We start from the raw sequence: 24,373 nt of genomic DNA, 5'->3' as shown, positions 1-24,373 counted from the left end.
ATATATATATATATATATATTATATATTTTTAGCATTGCATATAATATATAGTATATATATATATATATATATATATATATATATATATATATATATATATATATATATATATATATAGTATATCAGTTCTCACTAAATAGTTCAGGTGACCTCTCAAGAAGCACAGACGTCATAGCTGACCCAAAAACAACAACTTGTAATGTGACCGTGAATTATATTGAATGGTTTTTGGCACAAAAAAAGCTTAGCACTTTCAGAAACTGTGAAGATGAATGCTGCACTGAAATAATGAAAGCCTCTAGTCTAAAGAGTAGAGTGTAATTGGAGCTTTGCACCATAGAGAGGAATGTGAAGGTATTATTTTATACGTCTTGCTTGTTGAACCATCCAGAGCTGTTGAATTGCTTTCTGAAATGCTTTCAGCTGCTTTGAAAAGCCTTTGAATGCAGACTGACATTTCAAAAGTCACATACGAGCGCCTGCACATCACCATTACGCAAAATGTATATCATTTTTCAATGTAAATCTGTTGGCATGTACAGGCTGTTATTGTTCACACGGTCTCTCGCCGTAATATGCATAACCACACAGTCTGGGAGAACGCCATCACTCAACCCCGAGAATGCCTGTCATTCAGCCAGTGAGTGATTGATGGGATATAACATGTTCGGATGACAGCCAGAACTTTATTCCCCATGGCATCACTGATTCTGGTTTGTTTCGCAGTCTTTGTGTAATACAGTTATTCCACTCCTGGCAGCTCAGGGCAGTCTGTACGCGGTCACGTGCCCTGAAGCATGCCAGGAGGGGTGGATGGTACGAGACCACTGGGATTGTAGGGTAACAGCTTTTGCCCCGCAGAAAGAGATGTCAATTAAAGATGGTTTAAACTGGAGGAAATGAGGTAGACGTGTCTGATTTTGTCAGAGTGGGGTCCAAAAAATGCTAGACCTTCTTAAGTTATATTATATGCATAACAATTTTGAGTTAAATGTTCCATTGAAGAATGAAAATAAATGACTTAGGATTTTCTTTATCACTTGTTAACTCCATTAGTTTGTGTAAGAACTGAAAATCAAGCGATCCTGTGTGATTTGAGAATGGTTCGAACAAAGACAATCTAGTGTTTCAGTGAAAGCAAGAACATCTGGCCTTTTAAAACTGCACCTACAGTAGAATTAGTAGAGAATTCTTATGTCTCATTTGATGTCATTAAGTTTTGTTGCTTAAAATGTTTCAAAATACTCCTGCTTTCCCATGTTTAAATTGGAGGAATCCCAGATTTTCAATGTGGTCTCAGTACTTTGGGACCCCTTGTTCTGTATGAAGCCATGCACGTGGTCCTTGGCTCTTAAATCTTTGCCTGAGGAGATGAAAACTCTTCTTGTCAGTCTGTGGAGCACCTTAAATCATATCCCTCTTTCTGTCTTTCCTCAGGGTCAGAGACCAACTGACGGATGTGGTCAAATCTGCCGCCAAGTAAGTTACTAAAGCTGCTGATATTCTTAGGTTTGTAAGAACATCATAAGACCCTTGTTTTGTCTTTTCTAAGCTAAAACTTAGAACTATCTATTTTTTTTCTTTTCAAAATGTTTTATTAGTAAACAGAGGGATTTATATTCAGAGTCTGCAGTTTGCTTTTATTCACTGTCGTCTTTTAGGAAAGTGTTCTCAGTGTTTTATCGATTAAATGTAAGCTTATAATTGCTCACACAATCCACATACAGTATTTGGGCCTAGTAATCATTCAGCATTGCTGCAGTGTGTTCTGTTTAAAATCAGTCTATATGTGGATTAACATTTTATCTTTTTGTCTCCATTATGACAGAGATAGTCCAGTTGTTCAAGGTAATTCTATCCTGGCACTAAGTGGCCTGGCTGTTGTTTTAACCAGATATGAGAGCAACCTCCCTACACAGTCTGAAAGTGGACTTGAGGTTAGATGCAGCTTTATTATTTAGTTTCTGGTTACTGAAAAAAAAAAAAAAACTTGGAAAACTTCCCAATAAACTGTCATTTTCTTTTCGTAGGTGGGTCCGGACTTCCTTCCCACAGTTCACTGGCTGACGATGGTGATTGACACACTGCTCAGCATTGTTAGCAGTAACAGTAACCCTAAAGCACAAGTCTTCCCATGGTTCATTCATGTGAGTTATAACTCCTTCGGGAAATCATTTCAATGATTTTTACAGATTCCACTATCGGTGCATTAAGGACACACACTAGTTAAATCCTTAAAAATATTATGTGTTCTTAATGCATATGCTATGAAAGTCCATTGTATTGCCCTTAGCTAGTAGTAATGCCATATTGGTAACACATTATAATAATAAGGTTTGATTTATTAACATTAGTTGATGCATCCAGAGCTAACATTTTACTAACATTACATAACACAAATATAACTGCATTTATGTTGATGACTTCAAATTTTACAAATGTATTAATGTACAGTATATGTAGACCTACATGAATAAATACTGCATAAGTATTGTTCATTGTTGGCTCATGATACCTACACTACTGTTCAAAAGCCTGAGGTCATTTTAGTTCAAATAAATAAATCCTTATGTTCAGCAAGGAAAAAATGAAAATAAAGACATTTGGAATGTTTCAAAATAATTCTAATAAATTATTCTCCTTTGATCTTTTTCATCAAAAGAATCCTGAAAAATGCATCACCGTTTCAAAAAATATTGAGTTTTCAATACGGTTAGAAATTTAAATAAATTCAACATTTAGATGTTTTAATAGTGTTTTGATCAATTAAATGCAGATTTGGTGAACAAAAGAGACTTATTTTTGAAAATCTTACCAACCCCAGACTTTTGATCAGCAGTTTGATGGGTAACAAATGAAACCTAATCGCTGCTTATTGTATTTTTTCCCCTTTATTATAACTCAAAACTGACATTCACATTTTAGCGCTCATACTCGGGTGAGAACACAGCGAGTGTGATCGCGCGCTCCTGTGCTGCTCTGGGGCTGGCGTTGTTGGTGCCGGTGCTGGTGACCTCGTGCAAAAAGAACATTCCTGCTATACTGGGCACCCTAGAGGCGGGACTGCCAGGCTCGCCCTCCGCAGACGAGTCTCAGGCACTCCAGTTTCACAGCGGCCTGGCTCTGGGCATGTTTCTAGCCTGGCTGCATGACGAGAGAGTCAGGTGTGTGCGGAGTGATCATACCATGACAGAGAACTCCAGTCTATATCATGTTTGATAAATGTTTAATTGTTTACTCCAGTGATATATCTGGGCAGTCGGTAGCAGAGTTGCTAGTGAAACATCTGGAACGACTGGAAGACTGTTGCTTTAATCCCAATCTGGAGTACAAGTTAGTCCATCGATTCTGATTTTAGTGTCTACTTCAACTGTACAACTTAGTTGCACGCACATCTACAACTTATTGCACACACATTGCATCTTCATTTCCGCTGTACACTAACAGACTCTTAAATGTCTGTTTGCTCTTTGTCTCTCTCAGTGCTGGTTGTGTGTTAGGTGTGGGGTTGGTACTCAGTTCTCTCAGTAGCAGTAGTCAGTCTGAGCGGGACGGTGTGCATGTGTCTCTAACGCTGGACAGACTCCTGCAGAGCCTGCAGGACAGCAGCAATATGAGCCGCATGCAGCAGGAGGTAAAACCATATTGACTTGAGTGTTGTCTTGAATCTTTACTTGAGAAATGGCTTGGTATTTTGATCCTTCTTAATGTACATTTCCTAAAAAAAATGTACAAAAATGATGAAAAGCTAGTAATTACTAAATTCATAAAAATATGAAATTAAAATAAATAGATGATAGTAAAAACAATCAAAATACTTCATAAAAGCATGTTCTATTTCATTTGTTTACCTTCATGTCATGTGACCATTAAGTAGCATCCTCATCAGCAAAGCATGAACATGCAAATGTGTTGAAATTATTGAAATAATATCTTAAAATCTCAAATATCAGGTAAATATCTTAGGAATGACAAGTATTTTCAGCTGACGAAAAGGTTTTGTAAGTCCTGCTTAAGCTGAACAGTGTTTACAAATTGACAAACATTGGTGTTGATGACAGAATTTTTACTTTAGTGCAGTGAACGCACAACTTTTTTTTTTTTTCATTACTTACAACTAAACACTTTTAATGGCAGTCATTTTTGTGCATCTGTTCTGTCGGGTGTCAGGTTTTGGCCTATTCTGTGGCGTGTGTTGCAGTTTCAGCATTTAGTGCAGGCATTATTGAGGCCAGCAAGGCTGAGGAAAGCATGAACACACTGCGCACTCTGACAGAGGAAAGCCAACAGGTGAGAGCTGAAATCCTCTGTTTATAAGGAGAGTCATGCATTAAGATAAAAGCTATTTAAAAAAGATGTTATATTTGTCTTCCTTGATTAAAATTTGTAGCTATTAATTTTTTAACAGTTTGGTTTTGTATTAAAGAAGATATCTTTGTTGTGTTTTTTGTGCATGACTTTTTGAGACAGACTTTGTCATTTATTCTGTGTTTTTTTTTTTTTAGACACCAGGCTTTGCTTTGGCATTGGGTCTCACAGTGTTTGGACTCTCTTCTTTTGGTCATGGTAAAGCAGTAGACATCCAGCCTCGTCTGCTGGCTGCTTGGACCAAGATACTGCTGGCAGAGGTGAAGTCAATTATATTGGGCTCCAAATGCATTATTTCCATATGTTATTCATTTTGCCTTTATGCATTCATGTAAGGCATGCTGGCCATATTTGTATGTGAGACAACCACTTTATTATCCATACCAAAGCTGCTTTGGTTAAAAAGGTCAGTGGGAAGTGGAAAGAAACAGTCGACTTCATGTAGATTGTCTCCCTGACTAGTGAGAAACAATGTGTTGTCGTGCCATAGTAAGTGAACGATATATCAGGATCTGATCGAAGGCACAAGGCCAGGATTAGGACTTAAGGTTAAGTCTTTCTCTTCCCAGTGTCTTAGTTTTGATCTAGAAATCTCAGGCATCAACACTGAATCTCAGCTTTGATGAGGGAGAATCTAAACTGTAATTGTTTTTCTTTCTCCAGGGTTGTCCCACAATGCAGAGGCTGTCTGCCCTCAATGGACTGATCGCATTAGTGGGATCAGAGATGGCTCTCATTCAGGTAATGTAATTCGTGCTTATATCAAGCCTTGTGTTGTATTTGTCCATGGCAGGATGCTAGATACTGTGTCAGTGTAAGATATATGTGTCGCCATTCAGCACCTTCAGTGCAAGACTTGAAAATAAGACAGTAGGCGCCCTATTTTAACAATCTAAACACAGTGTAAAGAGCACGGCGCAGGTGCACTCAGGGTGTCCAAATCCACTTTTGCTATTTTAACGGTTGGCGCGCATGGTCTAAACAGGTTGTCCCTATTCTCTTAATGAGTAATGGGTCTTTTTGGGCGTAACATGCAATAAACCAGTCAGAGTCTCATCTTCCATTCGCTTTAAGAGCCAGTTGCGCTCGTGCCATGGAGGATTTGCTATTTACACAGCGGAATTTGGCAAGCGCAAAGACATAGGCAAATTTATATATATATATATATATATATATATATATATATATATATATATATATATATATATATATATTTAATTAGCCTACAAAAAATTATTATGCATTGCAATCCTTTAATTTGTAATATTTGGCATGTTTGTGTGCTGCTGTGCGTCCCTGTGTTTAATAAGCAGTGTGTACGCTCTTTTAATAACAAAGAAAAAACATTGCGCCAGACTTTAGACCAGGTTTGAGTTGTCTATGGTGCAGTCTGTTTTTAGCTCCTTAAAATAGCAATGCACCTGAACACCTCTTTTTTAGACCAGCACACCCATGGGCGCACAAATGGGCGCAAATGCATTTGCTAAATAAACAATGTGGCGCTGGACGGGAAAATGTGAACTGCGCCGGACTGAAACTAGCAAACACACTTGTGCTGCGCCTTGCGTCGCATTGCGCCGGGTGTATGATAAGGCCCTAGCAGTGTAATAAATCTTACTTCCTACAGCTGGAATGTTTTTTTCCCACCCTAGTGAATGTTAAATATCATAAAACATCACTTTCTCGTATATTACCCTACATTAAGTCCATTATCGTATGGTGAGGTGCCATTAAATGCGAGTCTCGTATGGGCACTGGCCTTTTCACCCACACCTGTGCCAGGGTGGTCCTTGTGTGGCAAATTACACTCCTTCCTGCCCACCCACTTTCCAGACACTCATACACACACACACAGCGAATGCCGTCTTGCCTTTTTAAATGCAAATGCCTCTATACTTGGATGGTAGCCAGGAAGTGTCACTGGTGGGACTTGACAGAGGTGTTTGAGGATTTTCTCTCAGTGTGAATCAGAGCCTTGTGAATGTCTCGGATTACTCTGCCGTCCCACTGATGAAAAGATTTGTTTTAATGTGTCTTCAAGCAACTTAAAGTCACTGAATAAACACTTTAAAGCACATTTCAGCGCATTCAAATGGCCTCATCGGTTGGATTAAAACTTGAGTGTAGCTCATTTAGCTGGTGACTGATCCTTTCAGATCTAAACTTGTGTAAATCCCCTCAAACCAGTGACACTAACAAACACGATTTTAACAACTGATTGTTCTCTTTTTAGTTCAACACTGTTTACTAACTTTGCAAGTACAGGTAAGAACGCAGATGTCAGCAATTATATATCCTTTGTAAAAGCTAGCTGCTGGAGAAAGGTGAATGTAGGCTATAAATGGCAGTAACAGTAGCTGGCCACATGAGGGTACTGAAGGGTTAAAATGATCCAGTATGAGAATTTTGCTGTGTCCTAGGACCTTTTGACCTTCAGAAAGTGTGTTTTTATCTCCATTAGATGAAGAGTGAATCTGAGGAGTCCTCACAGCAGCAGAGCAGACTGAACGAGGTCATCCGAGCCATTACACAGGTTAGAAACCATGCATCAAAAATATGTTTCTAAAATTAAATATGTATACTGGAAGTGAAACAATGGTTTGAAGTAAGTTAAGTGTTATTTATTTTTTCTTGCTCTCATGCCCATCCTCCGCACTAGATCATCACTTTTTCAGGAACAATAGGTCTGCAGTCTAACGGAGCATGTCTGCTTGGACACCTGCATCTGGCCCACATGTCCAGCAGCCACAGTCGAACCGCAGGTCTTCGGTCTTTATTACAAACTACTATTGTTATCATTGTTGATGATAATAATAGAAATAATAATTAAATAATAATATATAAAAAAATAATAATAATATTAAAACACATTATTATTATAATTGTTGTTTGAGTTACTTTTATGTTAATTATTATTCTTGATGTTAATAAAAAAAAAATAGAGATCTTTTTGTTTGAACAGAATGTATAACGCTATTAAAAAATATTTCAAAAATTGTACAAATTTAAATAAATATGTTAAAAATAATATATTCGTTTCTGATGTAGTTATTAATCATATTAAATCATAGATGTTTTTAAATAAAAAAATAATAAAATCTGTTGTTAATAATAAAATGAATAATTACAAAATACATTTTAATACCATTATTATTATATATGAATACATAATGATAATTGTTGTTAATAATAATTGTTAATAATAATAATTTATAATTGAATAAACTATATATTATTTATTGTATTGTTACTACTACTACTAATAATAAAAAATCATCTTTATATAAAGTACTGATACTGTACAAATGTCCATTCACCGCTGAAGAAGCAATAAAACATACTTTTTCATCCCGCTTTAACAGTTCCTCAGGACTTTGGTTATCTCCCAGAGAAAAGTGTCATCCGAGCTTCAGTAGACTTCATCACCGAAGCGGGAAGAAAAGGTAATGCACAATCTAATGCTAATATCTAATAAAAAGTGATTCCATTGCTAACTAGAGTTGTGATCGTGTACAGGACCTGAGTTCACTCCTCCACACCTGGTGAAGACGGTGCTGGCAGCGTTAGTGACGGTCGGTGGAAGCTTCCAGTATCCTCCAGTCAACTGGAGCGCCATCCTCTCTCCGCTGATGAGACTCGGCTTTGGTGAGCTTCCCGTTCGTCAGTTAATCTTCTGTAGGAAATGCCCTACCGTGTCATTTCTGAGGATGTATGGTGTTGAAGTGCTCACCTGTGCCTGTCATAGGAGAGGAGGTGCAGCATCACTGTTTAGCGTTAGCTGCCAGTCAGGCCCAGTCTTCCCAGAGTGCCGCACTTTTCCTCGGCATCTGGCTTGTGCCTCCCCTGGTTCACAGCCTGAGTGTGAGTATTTCTCTCTGTGTACGTCTCTCGTGTCTCTGTCACACATCTGTGTCTCTTTGCTGTCTTCATACAAGACTTATTGATGTTATAATGCTGGGTATTTCAGTTTTCAATTGGTTAATTGTCACTGGCGCTCTTTAGTGGTAGGCTAAATCTAATTTGTACTCATTTGTTAGTTATTATCCCTTTTGAAAGCTTTGTAAAGTCTAATGCTATTTTCAGAGATGCTTAAAAGTAAAGTAGTAATTAGTAGCTAATTAGCTCATAATGTTATCATCTGTTAGTAGTTCATCATGGCTTTCCGGCTTGGAAATGTCATACTGTTTTGTAATTTTCTCTCGGTCTGCTGTAATTTTCTCAACATCTGTACGCTCCACAGATGCACTCCAGGGCTTCTCTGTACGAGTGCCTGAACTCCTGGATGAAGCACGTGGCTGAAGACAAACTCCAGGTGTACGTGGACAGTCTGGCAGTCCAGCAGTTTGTGCCTGACACACGTCCTCAGCGCCTGTCCCTGTGCCTGTCCATCCTGCGTGGGCTGTCCAAAGCCATGGCGGTCCCCAACCCGCCCCAAAACTGCTGGACTGCCCTGTGCTCCACCACTGAAAAGATCTATAACCTCTTACCTGATAATATCCCTGTATGTCCTAGCAGTCTGAAGATGCTTTATAGTAAAACGTGTTGACTAAGAACTCAAATGTTTAGCCAGTTCTGCTGCTGTCCAGTGATATTTTTGTGTTGTTTGCTGTAGGCGGGTGAGGTGCACCTGTATGAAGCCATGTGTTCGTGTCTGTCTGAACTGAGCGACACTGAGATTGACCGCATACTTAAAGTCACTGAGGTATTATATAACTCTGTTCGTGAATTACAGCTTTATAAATCTGATTGTGTTTAAATGTTTCATCATGATATGTAGTCATACGATCTCGCCTTGGGGTATTGAACCCATTATTTCACTTTGCAAGCACAAGATGCATAAAAAAAGATGATAATGTCTGAGGGATATCCAAATGAAATGCCTGATGTCTTTCATTAACATGTACATGGTGAATTTAACAATGAATCGCTGATGCCAGCATTTATATTTCTTTATAGACATTTTCATAACACATTAGCAGAACCTCTTGTAATGTATTTTATGTTTATATCTTCATCCCTAACCATATGCTTCCAGCCTCTTGTTAATTTATGAAAATATGACTGTTTTGAAAAACGCCAGTTCGATTAGAAGCCGTTACAGTAGTTTAGTAGTTCTGGCATCAGTAAAGACTTTGATTCATTTATTTCCATTATTCCAGAAATTCTGCCTCCAGGCAACATGTCTTAAAAGGATCCCGAAATATATATATTTTTTGTATTTCTAAATTGTTGGTTTCAGTAATGAGGCTCATTTATTACAATTTCTCTCTCTCTCTCTTCAAATATAATGCATGCATAATGCGTAAATGTTTGCAGTGATGAATAGTTATGCTTTCATCCATGGAAAGTTTTCTTCTCTATTCATGATAATTAATGATAATCATAATCATAAGAGCATAGGACAGCTTCTGCTGTTTTGTAATTTATCATTGTTATATTGCAGCCATTTCAGAGCAATTTACAAGTTAAATGATTTGCTGAAAAGGTACTCTGACAGTGGCTGGAGACATTAAATCAACAGATGTACAACCCCACACAGTTCGCCCTTGTTTGTTGCTCCCTCTACAGGCTAATGTGGAAAAAAACAGCTTTCATCCTCTGCTACCTGACCTCTAAAGGCAGAGTCCCTCTGCTCGGACTCAATGATGTCATCAGTACCATCCTCCAGGTGGGGAATAAGAAAAGAATCAGCTGGCTTCTCCTGCAGGCCCTCCACCAATCACGCTTCGCCTCTAGTCCCAGTACAGGTATCTTAATAATGCTAAGACATTAACCATTTTAAGCGCCTCCTTTCTGATGAAGTTGCATCATGTTATGTTGATTCAGGAAGCATATTGTTTTGTCTGTTTTCAGGGGTCTCTAAACGAATGGAGTGGCTTTTGGAGTTAATGGGGCACATCAGAAATGTTGCATACGGATCTCCTTCTGTTAAATGTGTCAGTGTTATAGAGGTATGTTCAGTATAACTGCGCTGTTGCTTCTGTTCTTGTAATTTATTGGGCTCTGGTGTCTTTTAGCTCGATTTACAATCATATGTGGATTTGCCTCTTTAAAGAGTAGTCCCTGCCATCTGCAAAGTGTTTTTGGTTGCCTTGCTGTAGGTCTAATGATAAAAACACAGCAGCAGGAAGCAGGATACTAGCCGTGTCTGTCATCATTTTGCAGGGAACAGACTTCCTCCTCGGTGTGTTTGCTGCAGCAGTGGTGTCTTGGGCTGATCATTGTGCTCCGCTTCTCATTGGAATCAGGGCCCAGTGGTTTCCCTGGGAACAGTCCTCTCTGACAACAGACCTGTCCCATGACCTCTGTGTCAACCCTGCTATCACAGAGCTGTCGGTCGCGTCATGCCTTCTTGCAATCCCATGCAGCATGAAAAAACTACTCTGCAAAGAGCCGTGGAAATCCCAGTCACAGAAGGCAAGGCAGCTTTCATCTCTCGTTTTATAGTTTCAAAATGTGTGGTTCTGCTGAAGGTTTTTTGAACTCTGCTTAGAAAAATACAAGTAGCAGAATTTTTTGGTATTGATGTCCATTGCACAGATCCAGTGAATTAAGTTAGAAAATTGTAACCTTTTCAAAAGTTTGGGGTTGGTTTTTTTTTCTCTTTATTTTTTGATACAAGTCTCCTTTGCTAACTAATGCTGCATTTAAATGTAATTATCTATGAAGATTCGGGAGGAGCGCGTCAGATACTTAGCCTAATCATCACAGGTGGACCACAATCAAGTAATCAATCCCACAGTATAAATATTGCTGACTTACCTCTATCCATTGACGGTTTATCAGCATCCCTCCTCCACCCCATCTCCTCACTTCAAGTTCACTTTACAATATACGGGGAAGGGGGGGGGTACTCTAGGTTCGGGCAATTCCCGAGCTCGGAGCCCTTCCCCGGACAGCACGCCAAATACGCATTCCATACCTCAGCTAATTATATGTAGGCGTGAACTAGTGAATTGTCAAAAATAGTTAAAACAGTAGTGGTGAATATTGTTGCAATTTAAAAGTCTATCTGATTACTATTAGGATATACACTCACCTAAAGGATTATTAGGAAAAGGGTGTGGTCCTGGTCAAGACAATCTCCTGAACTCCAAACTGAATGTCAGAATGGGAAAGAAAGGTGGTTTAAGCAATTTTTAGCGTGGCATGGTTGTTGGTGCCAGACAGGCCGGTCTGAGTATTTCACAATCTGCTCAGTTACTGGGATTTTCACTGGCAACCATTTCTAGGGTTTACAAAGAATGGTGTGAAAAGGGAAAAACATCCAGTATGCGGCAGTCCTGTGGGCAAAAATGCCTTGTTGATGCTAGAGGACAGCACACTTTAGGCTCCTTAGTGCAAATTGGGCATCGTTTAAACGCCACAGCCTACCTGAGCATTGAATCTGACCATGTCCATCCCTTTATGACCACCATGTACCCATCCTCAGATGGATAATGATAATGCACCATGTCACAAAGCTCGAATCATTTCGAATTGGTTTTTTGAACATGACAATGAGTTCATTGTACTAAAATGGCCCCCACAGTCCCCAGATCTCAACCCAATAGAGAATCTTTGGGATGTGGTGGAACGGGAGCTTCGTGCCCTGGATGTGCATCCCACAAATCTCCATCAACTGCAAAATGCTATCCTATCAATATGGGCCAACATTTCTAAAGAAAGCTTTCAGCACCTTGTTGAATCAATGCCACGTATAATTAAGGCAGTTCTGAAGGTGAAAGGGGGTCAAACACAGTATTAGTATGGTGTTCCTAAAAATCCTTTAGGTGAGTGTATTTAAATTTTTTATTTATTCCTGAGATGGCAAAGCTGAATTTTCAGCATCATTACTCCAGTCTTCAGTGTCACATGATCCTTCAGAAATCATTCTAATATGCTGAATTACTGCTCAAGAAACATTGCTCATTATTAACAATGTTCTGAAACTTTCTTTCATAATTCCTTGAATAGAATTTAAGAACAACATTTATATGTATTGTTTTGATCAAGTTAATACTTCCTTTATAAATGAAAGTATTAATTTCATTAAATAAAAAAATAAAAAAAACTACAACTTACCAACCCCAATCTTTCTTTCTTCATGCCATCAGTTCATCGACTGGCTCTTCAGTATTACAGAAGGTCCTAAACTAGGTTTCTCTGAGACTGCCTTACTTACAGCCAAAGGTGAGACGCAATGTTTTAGTCAAATTATTAGTGTTTTAAAATTCTGTAGATAACAAGAAGCAAAAGATTATTATCTGATTTGAAGCAAAAGTATGTGACGTACAGTACAAATCTCCCATTTGACTCATTTGTATCTCATTCCTTCTTAGCGACTCTAATGGCTCTGAGATCCAGCTCTGAGTTCAAGAAGAAGGGTGTGTGGACCAGGGCGTATGGTTGGTGACCTCCCTGAAAGCTGCCACACACCAAGGACACCATTTGTTTACATGCATATTCAGAGTTGCATAACAAAGCAAATACTTTCTAGTTCCAATACTCAAGTGATAAACCCATCTGAAACCAGATTGAACACTGACATGTTTAATAGATTGAAAGTGTGTATACCATATTATAAGAACAAAAGAGAAATGCATAAAAATGGCTTTAGAAAGCATAATTTTCCACTTTCATGTATTGCTTGTAAAATGTATTGAGCGTTTTTCTGTAACCAATTAAGTTTGGAAAATAAACATCTGTGCCACACCAAGTTTATTTTTCTGCTCAAAGAAGCTTGTGCTCTGTGCATAACTGTACTTTCAATAAAGACTTGAAATCCAGCTCAAGCTGATTTGAAACTTTGTAATTTATTGTTTCCTTTAACCGAAAGCCTTCTCATTCAGGGGAAGTAGGGGAAGGACAGGTGACACTATCTGTCAAAACTCCCAAACAAGTTTGAGGAATGTGGACACTCCATATGTTCTATGAATAGTCAGAAAGCTCTCGGATTTCAGCAAAACGTCTTACAAGTTTGGAAAGACACGAGGGTGAGGGTTTTCATAACTAAATTCCAAAAAAGTTCACATTTGATATTATGAGTCATGTTTTGTTTGAAGACTTGTAAGGTTCTCATTGCATGAAACTGTCAGGCAAATCTGAGTTTGTTTTTGTCTCCATCTGCTTTTAAAGATGATACTCTCCTCATTTCCCTTTCCAGTTGTGTTATACCCATTTTCACTCTGTATTCAAAACAGCCGGTGAAGTAATATCAGGATTATTTTACTAAACCATTAAAATGTTCTTACTTGAAATCAAATGTAACACTTTATTTTAAGGACCAATTCTCACTATTAACTAGCTTCTTATCAACATACTGACATCCTGGCCATTTATTAGTACTTCTAAAGCACATATTAATGCCTTATTCTGCATGACCATGTCTTAGATCCCTTAATTAAATCCCATACCTTAACTTAACGACTACTAACTATTAATTAGCAGCAAATAAAAAATTTATTGGGGGAAAGTCTTAATTAATAGTGAATATGTGTTCCTTATTCTAAAGCGTTAACAAATTTTTACAAAAAATATTTTTTTAAATGTTGCCACCTAATGCACTAAAATAACTAAAACTAAAATATAAATTGATGAAGACTATAGAGACATTGAAAAAAAAAAGGAAAATACTCAATTATATAGAAAACATAAAAACATACTCATAAAAAACTATAGTAGCTGCTAAAATAACACTGAGTAATACTAAGTAATTTTAAGGTCAATGTCAGTATTGTTTAGTTTGGACAATACTACTAGAGGAATGAGGATGTAGTAAACCTAATAATTTCATATTTGCAAAGTAAAGATCTCTATGAGCAATTTCAGTTGGGTTTTAGATCAAATCAGCACAAAAAAAAAGCTCTCGTTAAAGTTGCAAATGATCTTCTCCTTGCAGCAGATTCTAGTCTATTCTTATTCTTATAGATATTAGTGTTGTCTTCGATACTATTAGTCATTCAGTTTTATTGGAACAGTTCAGTTGTATTGGAATAGCTGATAATACACTTCTATGGTTTTCATCTTATTTATAAGTGACAGGAAGCAGTTTGTTCAATCAAGAGCGTGTTACAGGGGTCAGTTTTGGGATCTGCTTTTATTTATTATTTGTATGTTACCCGTTGGTCACATTTTTTGCATGTACTGTATTGCATCAACACATTTTTACACTGATAATACACAATTGTAAATATCCACAAAACCTTTTGCTTTCGATCCTCCTCCTGAAAACACTAAATGTTTGCAGTATGTTAACACATGGATGACTATTTACTTTTTAAAAGTTAAATACCAACTGAACTGAGGCCCTTCTTGTTGGGTCTAGATCCGTTTTATCCTAACCTCAATCTTTCACCCTGCTTATCGATAGCTCCCTGGTTAGTACTTCCACCCAGGTGCAAAGTATTGGTATTATATTTGATTTGATGCTTTCTTTTGGTTCCCATATTAATAATAAAAAATATGGAATTCTTTGCCACAACACATTTGCAGCTGGATTCTATTTCCCTTTTCAAAGCTCAGATTACAACTTAACTCTTTAGAATAGATTTTAGTGATTTGATTGTTTGATGTGTGTGTGTAGCTGTGTATTTTTATATCCTTTTATGCAGTGTCCTTGATTTTCTTGAAAGGCATCTAACAATTAATTATTATTATTTATATTATCGTTATTAATATTATATGGTTTTATTGAGTTTTTGTGTGAGATTTATTACTATTTTTATTTTTACAATTATTTTATTTTTTAAACCTTATTGATTATTTTTCTTATTCACTGTGGGCTATAAGATAAAAATCTCTGTAAACTGCTGTGTACAGTATTTTTTTGTGAAAATGCTAGTTTTCAGATTTGTGTGTCTACCGTTATTCTAATAGTAAGCTGGAAAACAAGATATGCTAATTTAATTGATACAAACTAAATCATTTCCACATATTTTAATGACTTTATTGATTCGAGTGAATAACAAACTAGGTGATATATACATTAATTTTCATTTTTTGTTTCTTCCAATGACGTACTTGTAAACGGCTTTAAATGTGTTTGTAGTTATGTGCTTTCTTTGAGTCTTCTGATTTGCCTTAATTAGGCATTTTAGGAAAATACATTTTCCTAAAATTATTTTTTTTCTGGAATGACTGAAGAGGCCTGACACGTCAAGGTCACTCTCAGTGTTAAAGTGGTCTTGGTTTTCATTGGTCTGTTCGTGCCAGAAATTTGTGAAAAGGTGTGGTAACAAGTCCAACAATATCCTGAAATAAATGGAGAAGCCCACATTAATTCTGAATTCTGCTACAGTGGAGATCATCTAGATGGACATGAAGGCTTCAGGCACTGTGCTGCTTTTTTTAAACCTCTTTGAGCTGAATGTCAGTGACTACAGATATCACTTTTTTTCGTGAACGAGACTTTGTCAGGGCAAGAGGCACAGCAGCACTGCAGAGAGCACTATGAAGGTCTATGAGCTGATTGTGGTGCATCAGAAAAGCACATGGGAAGAGGCCTTGGAATACTGCAGACAAAACTACACTGACCTGGCCATAATAACCACGGAAGATATTATGGAAGAAGCAAGGATTAACAGCACAGGAGCAGATTCAGATGAAGTGTGGACTGGACTGCGCTTTCTAGCTGGTCACTGGTTTTGGGTAAATGGAGCCGGTCTTGGATATAATGTCTGGTCTTCAGATGGAGAGATCCAGTGCCCTGCCATGAACCAGCGCTGTGGAGTTTTACAGAACACAAGGGGTTTGTAAACCCACAGATTGTGACCGACGATTCAACTTTCTCTGTGACGAGAAGAAATACAAAGATTGACTTGATTTTAGAAGGTCAGAAGGCAGATGTGACAGTATCGGAGGATGTTCTTAAAGTATCCTTTTGCAGAAACGTTCATTGCTTTGCTTTTAATGGAACATCATGATAAAATCAAACTCTGTTTTCCTAAAACTATAGCCGTATAAAAAGAACTGTAGCTTATGACATTCACGTACCATGTCTAACAATATTTTCATTCATAATGCATTGTTTTTAGCAGCACTCTGGTTACTAATATTTTCAATTAGTAAATTTTCAATACTTATTTGTGAAAGATAAAAGCATATATTATTATACTATGTTATATCTGATTTATCCTCTTTTGGAATCAGTTCATCGGTGAGCATCTAAGAGTTCTGGCAACATATAATATCTTTCTTGGAGTGAATTTCATTTAGAAACGTATTAATAATAATGACAAAAATGTATTAATTACTTCTAGGTTGTGTTCAACAATGATTTTTAGCTGCGTGCTGGTATTAGTAATAATCTGTGTGAAAAAAAAAAACAGCAAACATATTTTTATAAATGCAAATGCATGCTTACAGGGATATTATTAATCAAAATATGGCATGTGTATGTTGTTCGAAGTTGTGTAGCCTGCGCTTGAACACAATGAGAAAGAAAATCACAGAAGATTTAGTACTTAGATATTCACATTTGAATCAGAAGTAGTTCTTGAAAGTGATTTTTAAGATATTTTATTTTTATTAAAGCATATGCATTTTTTTTTCAGTTAAAATGTATTTGTGTTGTAACCGATAACATGTTGAAATACTTACAACCGTACCAATGAACAAACAAACATAATCGTGTTTCAACACAGAGAGGAGTTCAACAAGACACTCCGTCTCCAACATAATACTCCTAAGGTTCAAATGTTTGGCATTGGTGAATGGGAGGACCTGTATGATCATTTCTCTGCTTAGTCTTTCTTCAGCTTCTGATTCCAGCTCTCCAGAGTCTCCTTCCTTTCCTTCAGCAAGAATAGTACCGTTAAACTGGATCCTTCAACACAGTGAGATGAAGACAATCAGCTGAAACACTCATGACATCATGCATGTAGTTGATAAATAATGAGCAAATGTGCAAAAAAAAAAACACAAAAACAGTGGCCATACTATGATGTATAAATGTCACTGCATTACATAACAAAATACCACCATATTAGATTATTTTAGTATTCTGACATTTTCTGGTTAAAGATTAGAGGAACTAAAGTGCATGTGACTACAGTTCGTTAAAAGCAACTGGAAAAATCGTGATATAGCAAAAAGGTTTGCTAAGTCTGATATTTTGTTTCAAATACCTTTAGACTGAAATTCAGATGCTTGTAAGGTTTCTAAGGCAAATCACATTACTTTACCTAATACATGAAGGAGTAACCAACCCATAAGGATGTATGGGGAATACATGTATATTGATGCAGGTACTTTAAGCCGCACTGAATCCATTCCTTCAGACTCAGACAAGTATGGCAACATATGGAAAATGCTTATTCCTAGAATAAAAGAAAGAGAATGAAAAGATAATGTGGTTAGTGACTGAAAGCTGACCAAAATAGTTTACTCTACCGAGGCTCATTGTTCTGTAATGAATGAAATGAGTTGTGATCACAGTTGGGTATGCTGCAGCATTACCCAACTGTGATCACATTACTCTTTCTCAACACATTTCCTGACTAACCATTAAATTCAACATCACTATACTCTCCATAAGACAAGTGTGCTCAGATCAGCTTTCAATTTTTTATTCTTAAGACTATTTGTGCAGGCCCAGAAAGGTCTGTGGTCATGTTTCGAGCAACAGTTTTAATTTTACCATGTCAGATTGTAAGAACAATGTAAAAATCTGCAAACTCTGTTGCGCTGAGCAAGAATATAAAAAAAATCATATATTATGTTTACAAGTTTAATTAACACACTTGAGGCTGGTTCTAGGGTGAGCAGATATCCGGGGCTTAGCCCACAAAAATATTAAACAAAGTAGATTTGTTTTTTTGTTTTTTTATTGTTAAAAATATTATGCACACTATTTTGTTTATATAATAATAACATTCAAAAGTAAACTATTTATTTAAAGGCGGGGAAGAAATGAAACCTTAGGGCTGTTACATAGTCAACGCGAGAAACGCGAGCAAGCAACACGAGCGACGCGCTCCCTTTCATAGTCTAAACAGTGGACGCAAGCGTCACAGGCGATGCGTGTATGCAATACACCGCTCACGCAACAGGGGGTGGTAGAGTCGGGTGATATTAGTAGAGTCGGGTCGCGTGATATTCAGCTCACAATGGCAACTGAAGAGGAGTGTGTAGCTGATTTTACATCGGCGGTAACAAAGGCAACGCAGAGATTAAATGTGGATGAACACGTATAAGTTCGCATAATGTTTCCTCTTCGCCCGCCATTGTATTCAAACCTTCTTCTTCTGTAAACACAATATACTTGAATTAATGTACAATACTTGCAATGTAGCCCCCACCGACAACGCATAGTATTGCATCCATCGGCGCATCGCGTATCAAAAACTAGGACGACACATTTGGCTACGCAACGACACATAATGACGGCCGAAGCGTAACGATGTGTAGCCTCGGGGACGCGTATGCGTACAGATGCGTTGACTATGAAACGGCCCTTAACCATTTTTTCAGGGTTAAGAAATATTTTTATTATTAAACCTATATATATATATATATATATATAAATATATATATATATATATATATATATATATATATATATATATATATATATATATAGGGTTTTTTTCGGAGTATAAGTTGCACCTGAGTATAAGTCACATCAGTCCAAAAATAAGCCATGACGAGGAAAAAAACATATATAAGTCGCACTGGACTATAAGGAGCACAGGAGCACTGAACAGCATAGAGCGCCCTCTCGCAGCTGTAGACGGTAATGTTTTCTATTGGTTCAGGTCTCATAAGTCATTTCTCTTGGTTCATTTCAAATTAATTTTGATAAATAAGTCGCACCTGACTATATGTCGCAGGACCAGCCAAACTATGAAAAAAAGTGTGACTTATAGTCCGGAAAATACAGTGTGTGTGTGTGTGTGTGTGTGTGTGTGTGTGTGTGTGTGTATATATATATATATATATATATATAAAACATGATGGCCATTTAAGTATTTCACAAACTGTTAGAATGTTATCCAAAATAATATTAATTTAATTTTAATAACACTGTACCTTCTGTGACAGCAGACAGCAAGTACACTGGGATCGAGAGTGTTTGATGCACCCATAGCATTTTAAAATATGGTGTGCCTATGAGGCAAAATAACTCATGTGGATACCTGTAGAAAAAAAGAAAGCTCTGTTGAAAAACCTACAGTAGTATATTAGGTCTTCAAAGCACTACTGAAAGTCCTATATTGGTGCAACAGTGAAGTGTTTATAAATGTTATTACAGTAGAGTAAAGCTAATAAAGATGACCTACAGAATTACTCTCAGAAGCCTGCATGCAAACACAAAAGACTCAAACCTTAGTAGGCCCAGTATATTCCACAGATAAAACTGGACACACACCACTGGTTTGCTCTGAAACTCTTCCAGACTGATGAGGAGAAACAGAAGGACATTTCTCTCCATTACCTGTAAATGGAAAACTGCATTAAGAATAATAAAGGTGAACAGAAATCAAGTAGATTAAAAACTCTTTAAACCTATAGCTCTAAAATGGATGCATTTTTTTATTTACTTCCTTATGCACTACATCCTATGCACTTCCTTCTGACTAAATTATGATCTACAGCCAGAATTGGGGAAACATTTCATTACAGCAAAAAAAAAAAAAAAAAACGGAAACTAGATTTTGAAATAAAAAAGTGAGAGAGAATTTTTTTTTTTTTAATGAGCTTTTTTTCTACTTCTTAGATGCAGTTGTGCAAATTCAAGCTTTGTACATTTATTGCTGTAAATATGGTCTTTATATCTCACCTGCATGAAGCGAGGGAAAAGCCTGCACTCCTCAAAACCATCTGCAATATGAAACAGTTCTAACAAAGACAGAAGCTGACAAGCGCCCATCATCACGCCCACAAAATAGAAGGTGCCCGCCTGGGCATCTAAGAACAAAACACAAGTTATCAGTAGAGCTTTGTTTCACTTGATTATATCCATTAAAAATGCAAAGTAATACTTTAAGCTCTGATATGTGTGGAAGAAGTCATGAGCTCTTTCATAAGAGTGTTCTGCTTTGGTTATTACACAACTCTAAACAGCCACTTGAGTATTTCTCAAATAACATCTTGAGTACAATTGGTAGAGATGTAAATAAACTAACATCCCAGATTATTTACATGAGCAGACACTTCATAACTGTTGCTCACCTTCCCCAAAAGAGAGAAATCTGGCTGTCATGTTCGTGAAAATCCATGTGTGTCCATAGAACTGAAGCAAGTTGTACGAAAAGAGGTATGTGAGACTGAGGCTAAACCTGCAAAAGATTACATTTTCAAGTAATAGACTAATGCAGCATATGAAAAGAAGTCATTAATATAGCCCTCTTCAAAATTATCCAACAACATGATGACGAATTTTAGTGCGCAGTTTGTTGAGGTGCATTTCGAGATATTTTTTAGATCCAAGCGCAGTTAGTTAAAAGATTAATTCACTTCCAGAATAAAAAATTCCTGATAATTTTCTCACTTCCATGTCATCCAAGATGTTCATGTCTTTCTTTTTTTAGTCACAAAGAAATTAAGGTTTTTGAGGAGAACATTCCAGGATTTTTCTCCATAGTAGGCTTCAATTGGGAACGATGGGTTGAAGGTCCAAACTGCAGTTTCACTGCAGCTTCAAATGGCTCTACACGATCCCAACCCTTGAAGCCGCTCTGGAACTGCAATTTGGTACCTCAACCTGTTGGCACCATTGAAGTCCATTATATGGAGAAAAACTGGATGGATGTTTTCCTCAAAAACCTTAATTTCTTTGCAACTGCAGACAGAAAGACAAGAAAATTTGAGATGCCATGGGGTGAGTATAATATCAGAAAATTCTTATTCTGTAAGTGAACTAATCCTTTAACTGTCAACAACCTTCAAGGCATTTTAAACAAAATAGGGTCTACATTTATTTATTAGGCTATTTCTAAATAATCCATAATAAAAATGACTTGTCAACGTGAGCCCGACATCTCGGCAAGCGATCATCCATGTAATGTAATCTGACTATTCTGGATAGTAAAATCCCACTTGACAACAATGTTGAAATATTTATATGTATTTCTACGTAAACAGAAGCTTCAACAGCCCATGTAGTTATTTGTTTTGACTTCCTTGTAAGTGGGAGGTTAAAGGTGCTGTATGCAGGGGCGTCGGACAGGGGGTAAACCCAGTACTGATTACGAGGACCCCAAAGGAAGAGAGGGCCCTTGAAAAGTTTGAAATATATATTTTCAGGGGGGGGGGAGGGCGGGGGGGGGCATTAGGACTGCCTATGAATAAGGCCCGGGATCTTGTGCAGCGCCCAGGCGGGAAGGAAGTCGACCGCGTGCTGCCATCTTGTAGCAGAACTTCACTTGCGTTAGCATCCCATTGACTCCCATTCATTTTGGCGTCACTTTGACAGCAAATATCTTTACATCGGAGGCGTTTAAAGACTCCATTTGTCCATTAATTATTTCTAAAGAAACACAAAAATGTATAAAAGGCTCCATTACCTTCTATGTTACTTTATGTTCCCATAGAAGCAGTTTTTGTAAAAACAATAGGCTAACGACTGCGTCATAACCAGCTACTCTCTGTCGTAGAGAAATTACCATATGGACAGGAGAAGAAGCTCACAGGCAATCTTTTACTGTCTATGAGGCTATCAGGGGGACGTGGAGGTATAAAAAGTCAAGGGCGATAATTAATCAGAGTACTTACTCCTGCTCACTCACGCCAAAGAACTCCCCGCTCAAGCTCGCCGTCTCTGCAAGATTAACGATGGCAGTTTGCACGCACAGCTAGTAGAAGGTTTACATGTCAGACAGGTTGCTGACTTCATCAAGCATAGTTTGAGTCTGCATGTCAGAACTGGAAGTGCTAAAAATAGCTAAAAATGGGCTTCACTTGTCTCAATTGAGTTCCAATGGGGTCGCTGTGTCCATTTCTTTTACTGTCTATGGCAGCGCCCCTGGCTGTATGTAAGCATAAAAATACCATAATATGTTTGCGAATATTTAAGAAACATGCTAAGTTAACATATTTGTTTATCTGAAAAACAATGCTACAGTCAGTTATTCTCCTTTGAAAATGTGCGTTCAGGGCCTTAAGGTCGGTGTTTTCTTTGGTGGTGAAACCCGCCCACTGCCAGTTTACCCAATTGTATTTCAGCACCCAGGGTTGCCAGTTGAAGGAAAAATCATCATATTTCCTATCATTTATCATCAAGTGCGATCATTCTTGTTCGTGTAGCCAATCTGGCAACCTGCTTGTGCGTCAAATCTGAGGAGGGAGAAGAAAATAATATCTCCAATATTTTGAATTTGGACTGCAATGCTTTTCAAGCACTCGGTGTCAATCCTACATACAGCACCTTTAAAGCCTCAAAAAGATGTCGTCATATAACATACCTCTTCCACTTCACTCACTTATCCCCCATTTTTTTTAAATCCTACTTTTCACTTTAAAAACAATAAGGAGAAGTATTGAAAACCATACGCACAAGTTTCAATCAGTTACTATATGCCTCGTATAAATAAATCTAACTTGACCGCGCTCGGTGTCGTTCAACAGACGCGTGCTTTCATCACCTGCACATAGAGAGCAAAGTTTTTAACAATTCCTCAGTGTTCCGGTTTTAGGGAGGACCTTTTAGAACGCGCCCCATTCTACTATGCTGTTTTGGGGCAACAACACACACTCAAGAAGCTTTTAGAACGTTTTACTTTGTTTCATTCATTTAGTTTTCCTTGTTGTTGTTTCTCTACATTGTACTAATGGTGCATCGGGGGGAAAGACAGCGACTAAGTTACATGAAACACAGCTGAAATGAAAGCCCCATGTGCCTTTTTATATCTGGCGATAGGACAGACTGTTTTGGGTGAGGCTGCGCGCTAAACATCGCCATGAATGAATGCTGAATGATGTCAACAATATACGCCGATTGAACGATGCTGATATTTACCTCATTCCTCCCAAGCGTCCGTAGTGATGAGACAAAATAAGACATCAAGAGTACAATCAAATGTGTGAGGAAGTTCTGCTCACAGCACGTATAGGTCTCTGCAGGAAAAGTAATGGGAGTTACCAGATCAAGGTGTTTTTACACCATGATACCTGATTGGTTGATGTAATAGTGACGTTAGGTTTAGGGGTGGGGTTGGGTAAGGGGGATCATTTAGATTGCATGATTCAGAAACACCCAGCAGTTTGAAAACACCCACATGGTGATAAACGCCCGCTCACAGAGCTCCCCCTCTGACGTCAAGAGGGCAGATCCACACAGCACACCCTGAAACCTTGTGGTTTTTATGTTTGGCTCAAACTTTCTTTTGCAGTTGTCTTTTGCAATCGTTTTAGTTTACTTGCAATATAATGACACTTTTAATGATATTCTTCATTTCAGTTTTAGTGTTGTTGTTTTTTCTGTTAAAATAGCTCGAATTAATTTCAATGGGGCGGCGCTAGGGGTGGGTTAAGGGCACTGAAGCACCGATGCCATCTACGAATCATCACTGAGTTATGCGCATTAAAATAATTTATATTAGTAACACATATTTTCTCTCTGCACATCCAACAGTGTTTGCTTGTATTGTTATTGAGGCTCGTAGCGCAATTAGTGTATAACTTGGTCGCTGTACATTTTTTAAATTAGGTTATTTGTTACTGTCACAGTCACTGTGAAGCAACATAGATGTCTTGTCTTCCTAGCACACGAGCATTTAGACATTTGGCAGATTTTTCTTTGTGTCAGGGCAACAATTCAATTAACAAAAAATAAAAAGTAATTTAATTGTCTGGTTAATATTGTCTTTTTTGTTAACAAAAATGGTTCCTTACTGAATGAATTTGTGTTTTCGAACGATTCGAGTGATTCAGTGATTCACTGATCCATTCATAAAACAGTTCGTTCCTAAATGAGTCAGTCGTTTTACTGTTAATTTTAATTTAACGTTTAAAATATGCCTATATAGCCGTTTTAATATTTAAAACATTAATAAATAACAGTATGCAAAGTGCAGTGTAAAGTAA

General features: G+C 37.5%; 2 protein-coding genes across 2 annotated transcripts in view; one reads left to right on the top strand and one right to left on the bottom strand.

The window, feature by feature from the left end:
* Positions 1-13,148, top strand: part of LOC113069060 (focadhesin-like) — a 45,064-nt gene extending 31,916 nt beyond the window's left edge. The window contains 22 exon segments of the mRNA XM_026242033.1: positions 1,439-1,480; positions 1,830-1,938; positions 2,032-2,148; positions 2,927-3,165; positions 3,245-3,334; positions 3,485-3,635; positions 4,172-4,291; positions 4,507-4,629; positions 5,033-5,110; positions 6,831-6,902; positions 7,029-7,131; positions 7,732-7,812; positions 7,886-8,014; positions 8,115-8,230; positions 8,610-8,870; positions 8,982-9,071; positions 9,938-9,949; positions 9,951-10,116; positions 10,223-10,320; positions 10,535-10,786; positions 12,466-12,541; positions 12,691-13,148. Of these exon segments, the coding sequence (XP_026097818.1) occupies positions 1,439-1,480; positions 1,830-1,938; positions 2,032-2,148; positions 2,927-3,165; positions 3,245-3,334; positions 3,485-3,635; positions 4,172-4,291; positions 4,507-4,629; positions 5,033-5,110; positions 6,831-6,902; positions 7,029-7,131; positions 7,732-7,812; positions 7,886-8,014; positions 8,115-8,230; positions 8,610-8,870; positions 8,982-9,071; positions 9,938-9,949; positions 9,951-10,116; positions 10,223-10,320; positions 10,535-10,786; positions 12,466-12,541; positions 12,691-12,764 (2,599 nt within the window). The 3' untranslated portion in view covers positions 12,765-13,148.
* A 3,537-nt stretch (positions 13,149-16,685) lies between these two features.
* LOC113069058 (very-long-chain (3R)-3-hydroxyacyl-CoA dehydratase 4) lies at positions 16,686-23,405 on the bottom strand. Its single transcript, XM_026242032.1, has 7 exons — positions 23,307-23,405; positions 20,522-20,628; positions 20,130-20,257; positions 19,675-19,784; positions 19,379-19,485; positions 17,533-17,667; positions 16,686-17,174 (listed from the first exon to the last, which is right to left on the bottom strand). Exons 1-7 carry the CDS (start codon positions 23,309-23,311, stop codon positions 17,092-17,094), a joined length of 675 nt encoding a protein of 224 aa, XP_026097817.1. The 5' UTR covers positions 23,312-23,405; the 3' UTR covers positions 16,686-17,091.
* Positions 23,406-24,373: the final 968 nt, after the last annotated feature.

This window comes from Carassius auratus, unplaced genomic scaffold (assembly GCF_003368295.1).
Source record: "Carassius auratus strain Wakin unplaced genomic scaffold, ASM336829v1 scaf_tig00000611, whole genome shotgun sequence".
In the NCBI taxonomy this organism is placed as follows: Eukaryota; Metazoa; Chordata; class Actinopteri; order Cypriniformes; family Cyprinidae; genus Carassius; species Carassius auratus.
The sequence above is the reverse complement of the archived record's forward strand: the minus strand, read 5'-3'. Positions and strand labels throughout refer to the sequence as shown.

What these genes read in the sequence shown, in the direction of transcription:
- LOC113069058 (XM_026242032.1), bottom strand. An exon ending in ATTTCTCTCTTTTGGGGAAG is followed by an intron (nt 20,258 to 20,521) that starts GTGAGCAACAGT and finishes TTTTGTTCTTAG; the next exon opens with ATGCCCAGGCGGGCACCTTC. An exon ending in AATATACTGGGCCTACTAAG is followed by an intron (nt 19,486 to 19,674) that starts GTTTGAGTCTTT and finishes TTTTTTCTACAG; the next exon opens with GTATCCACATGAGTTATTTT.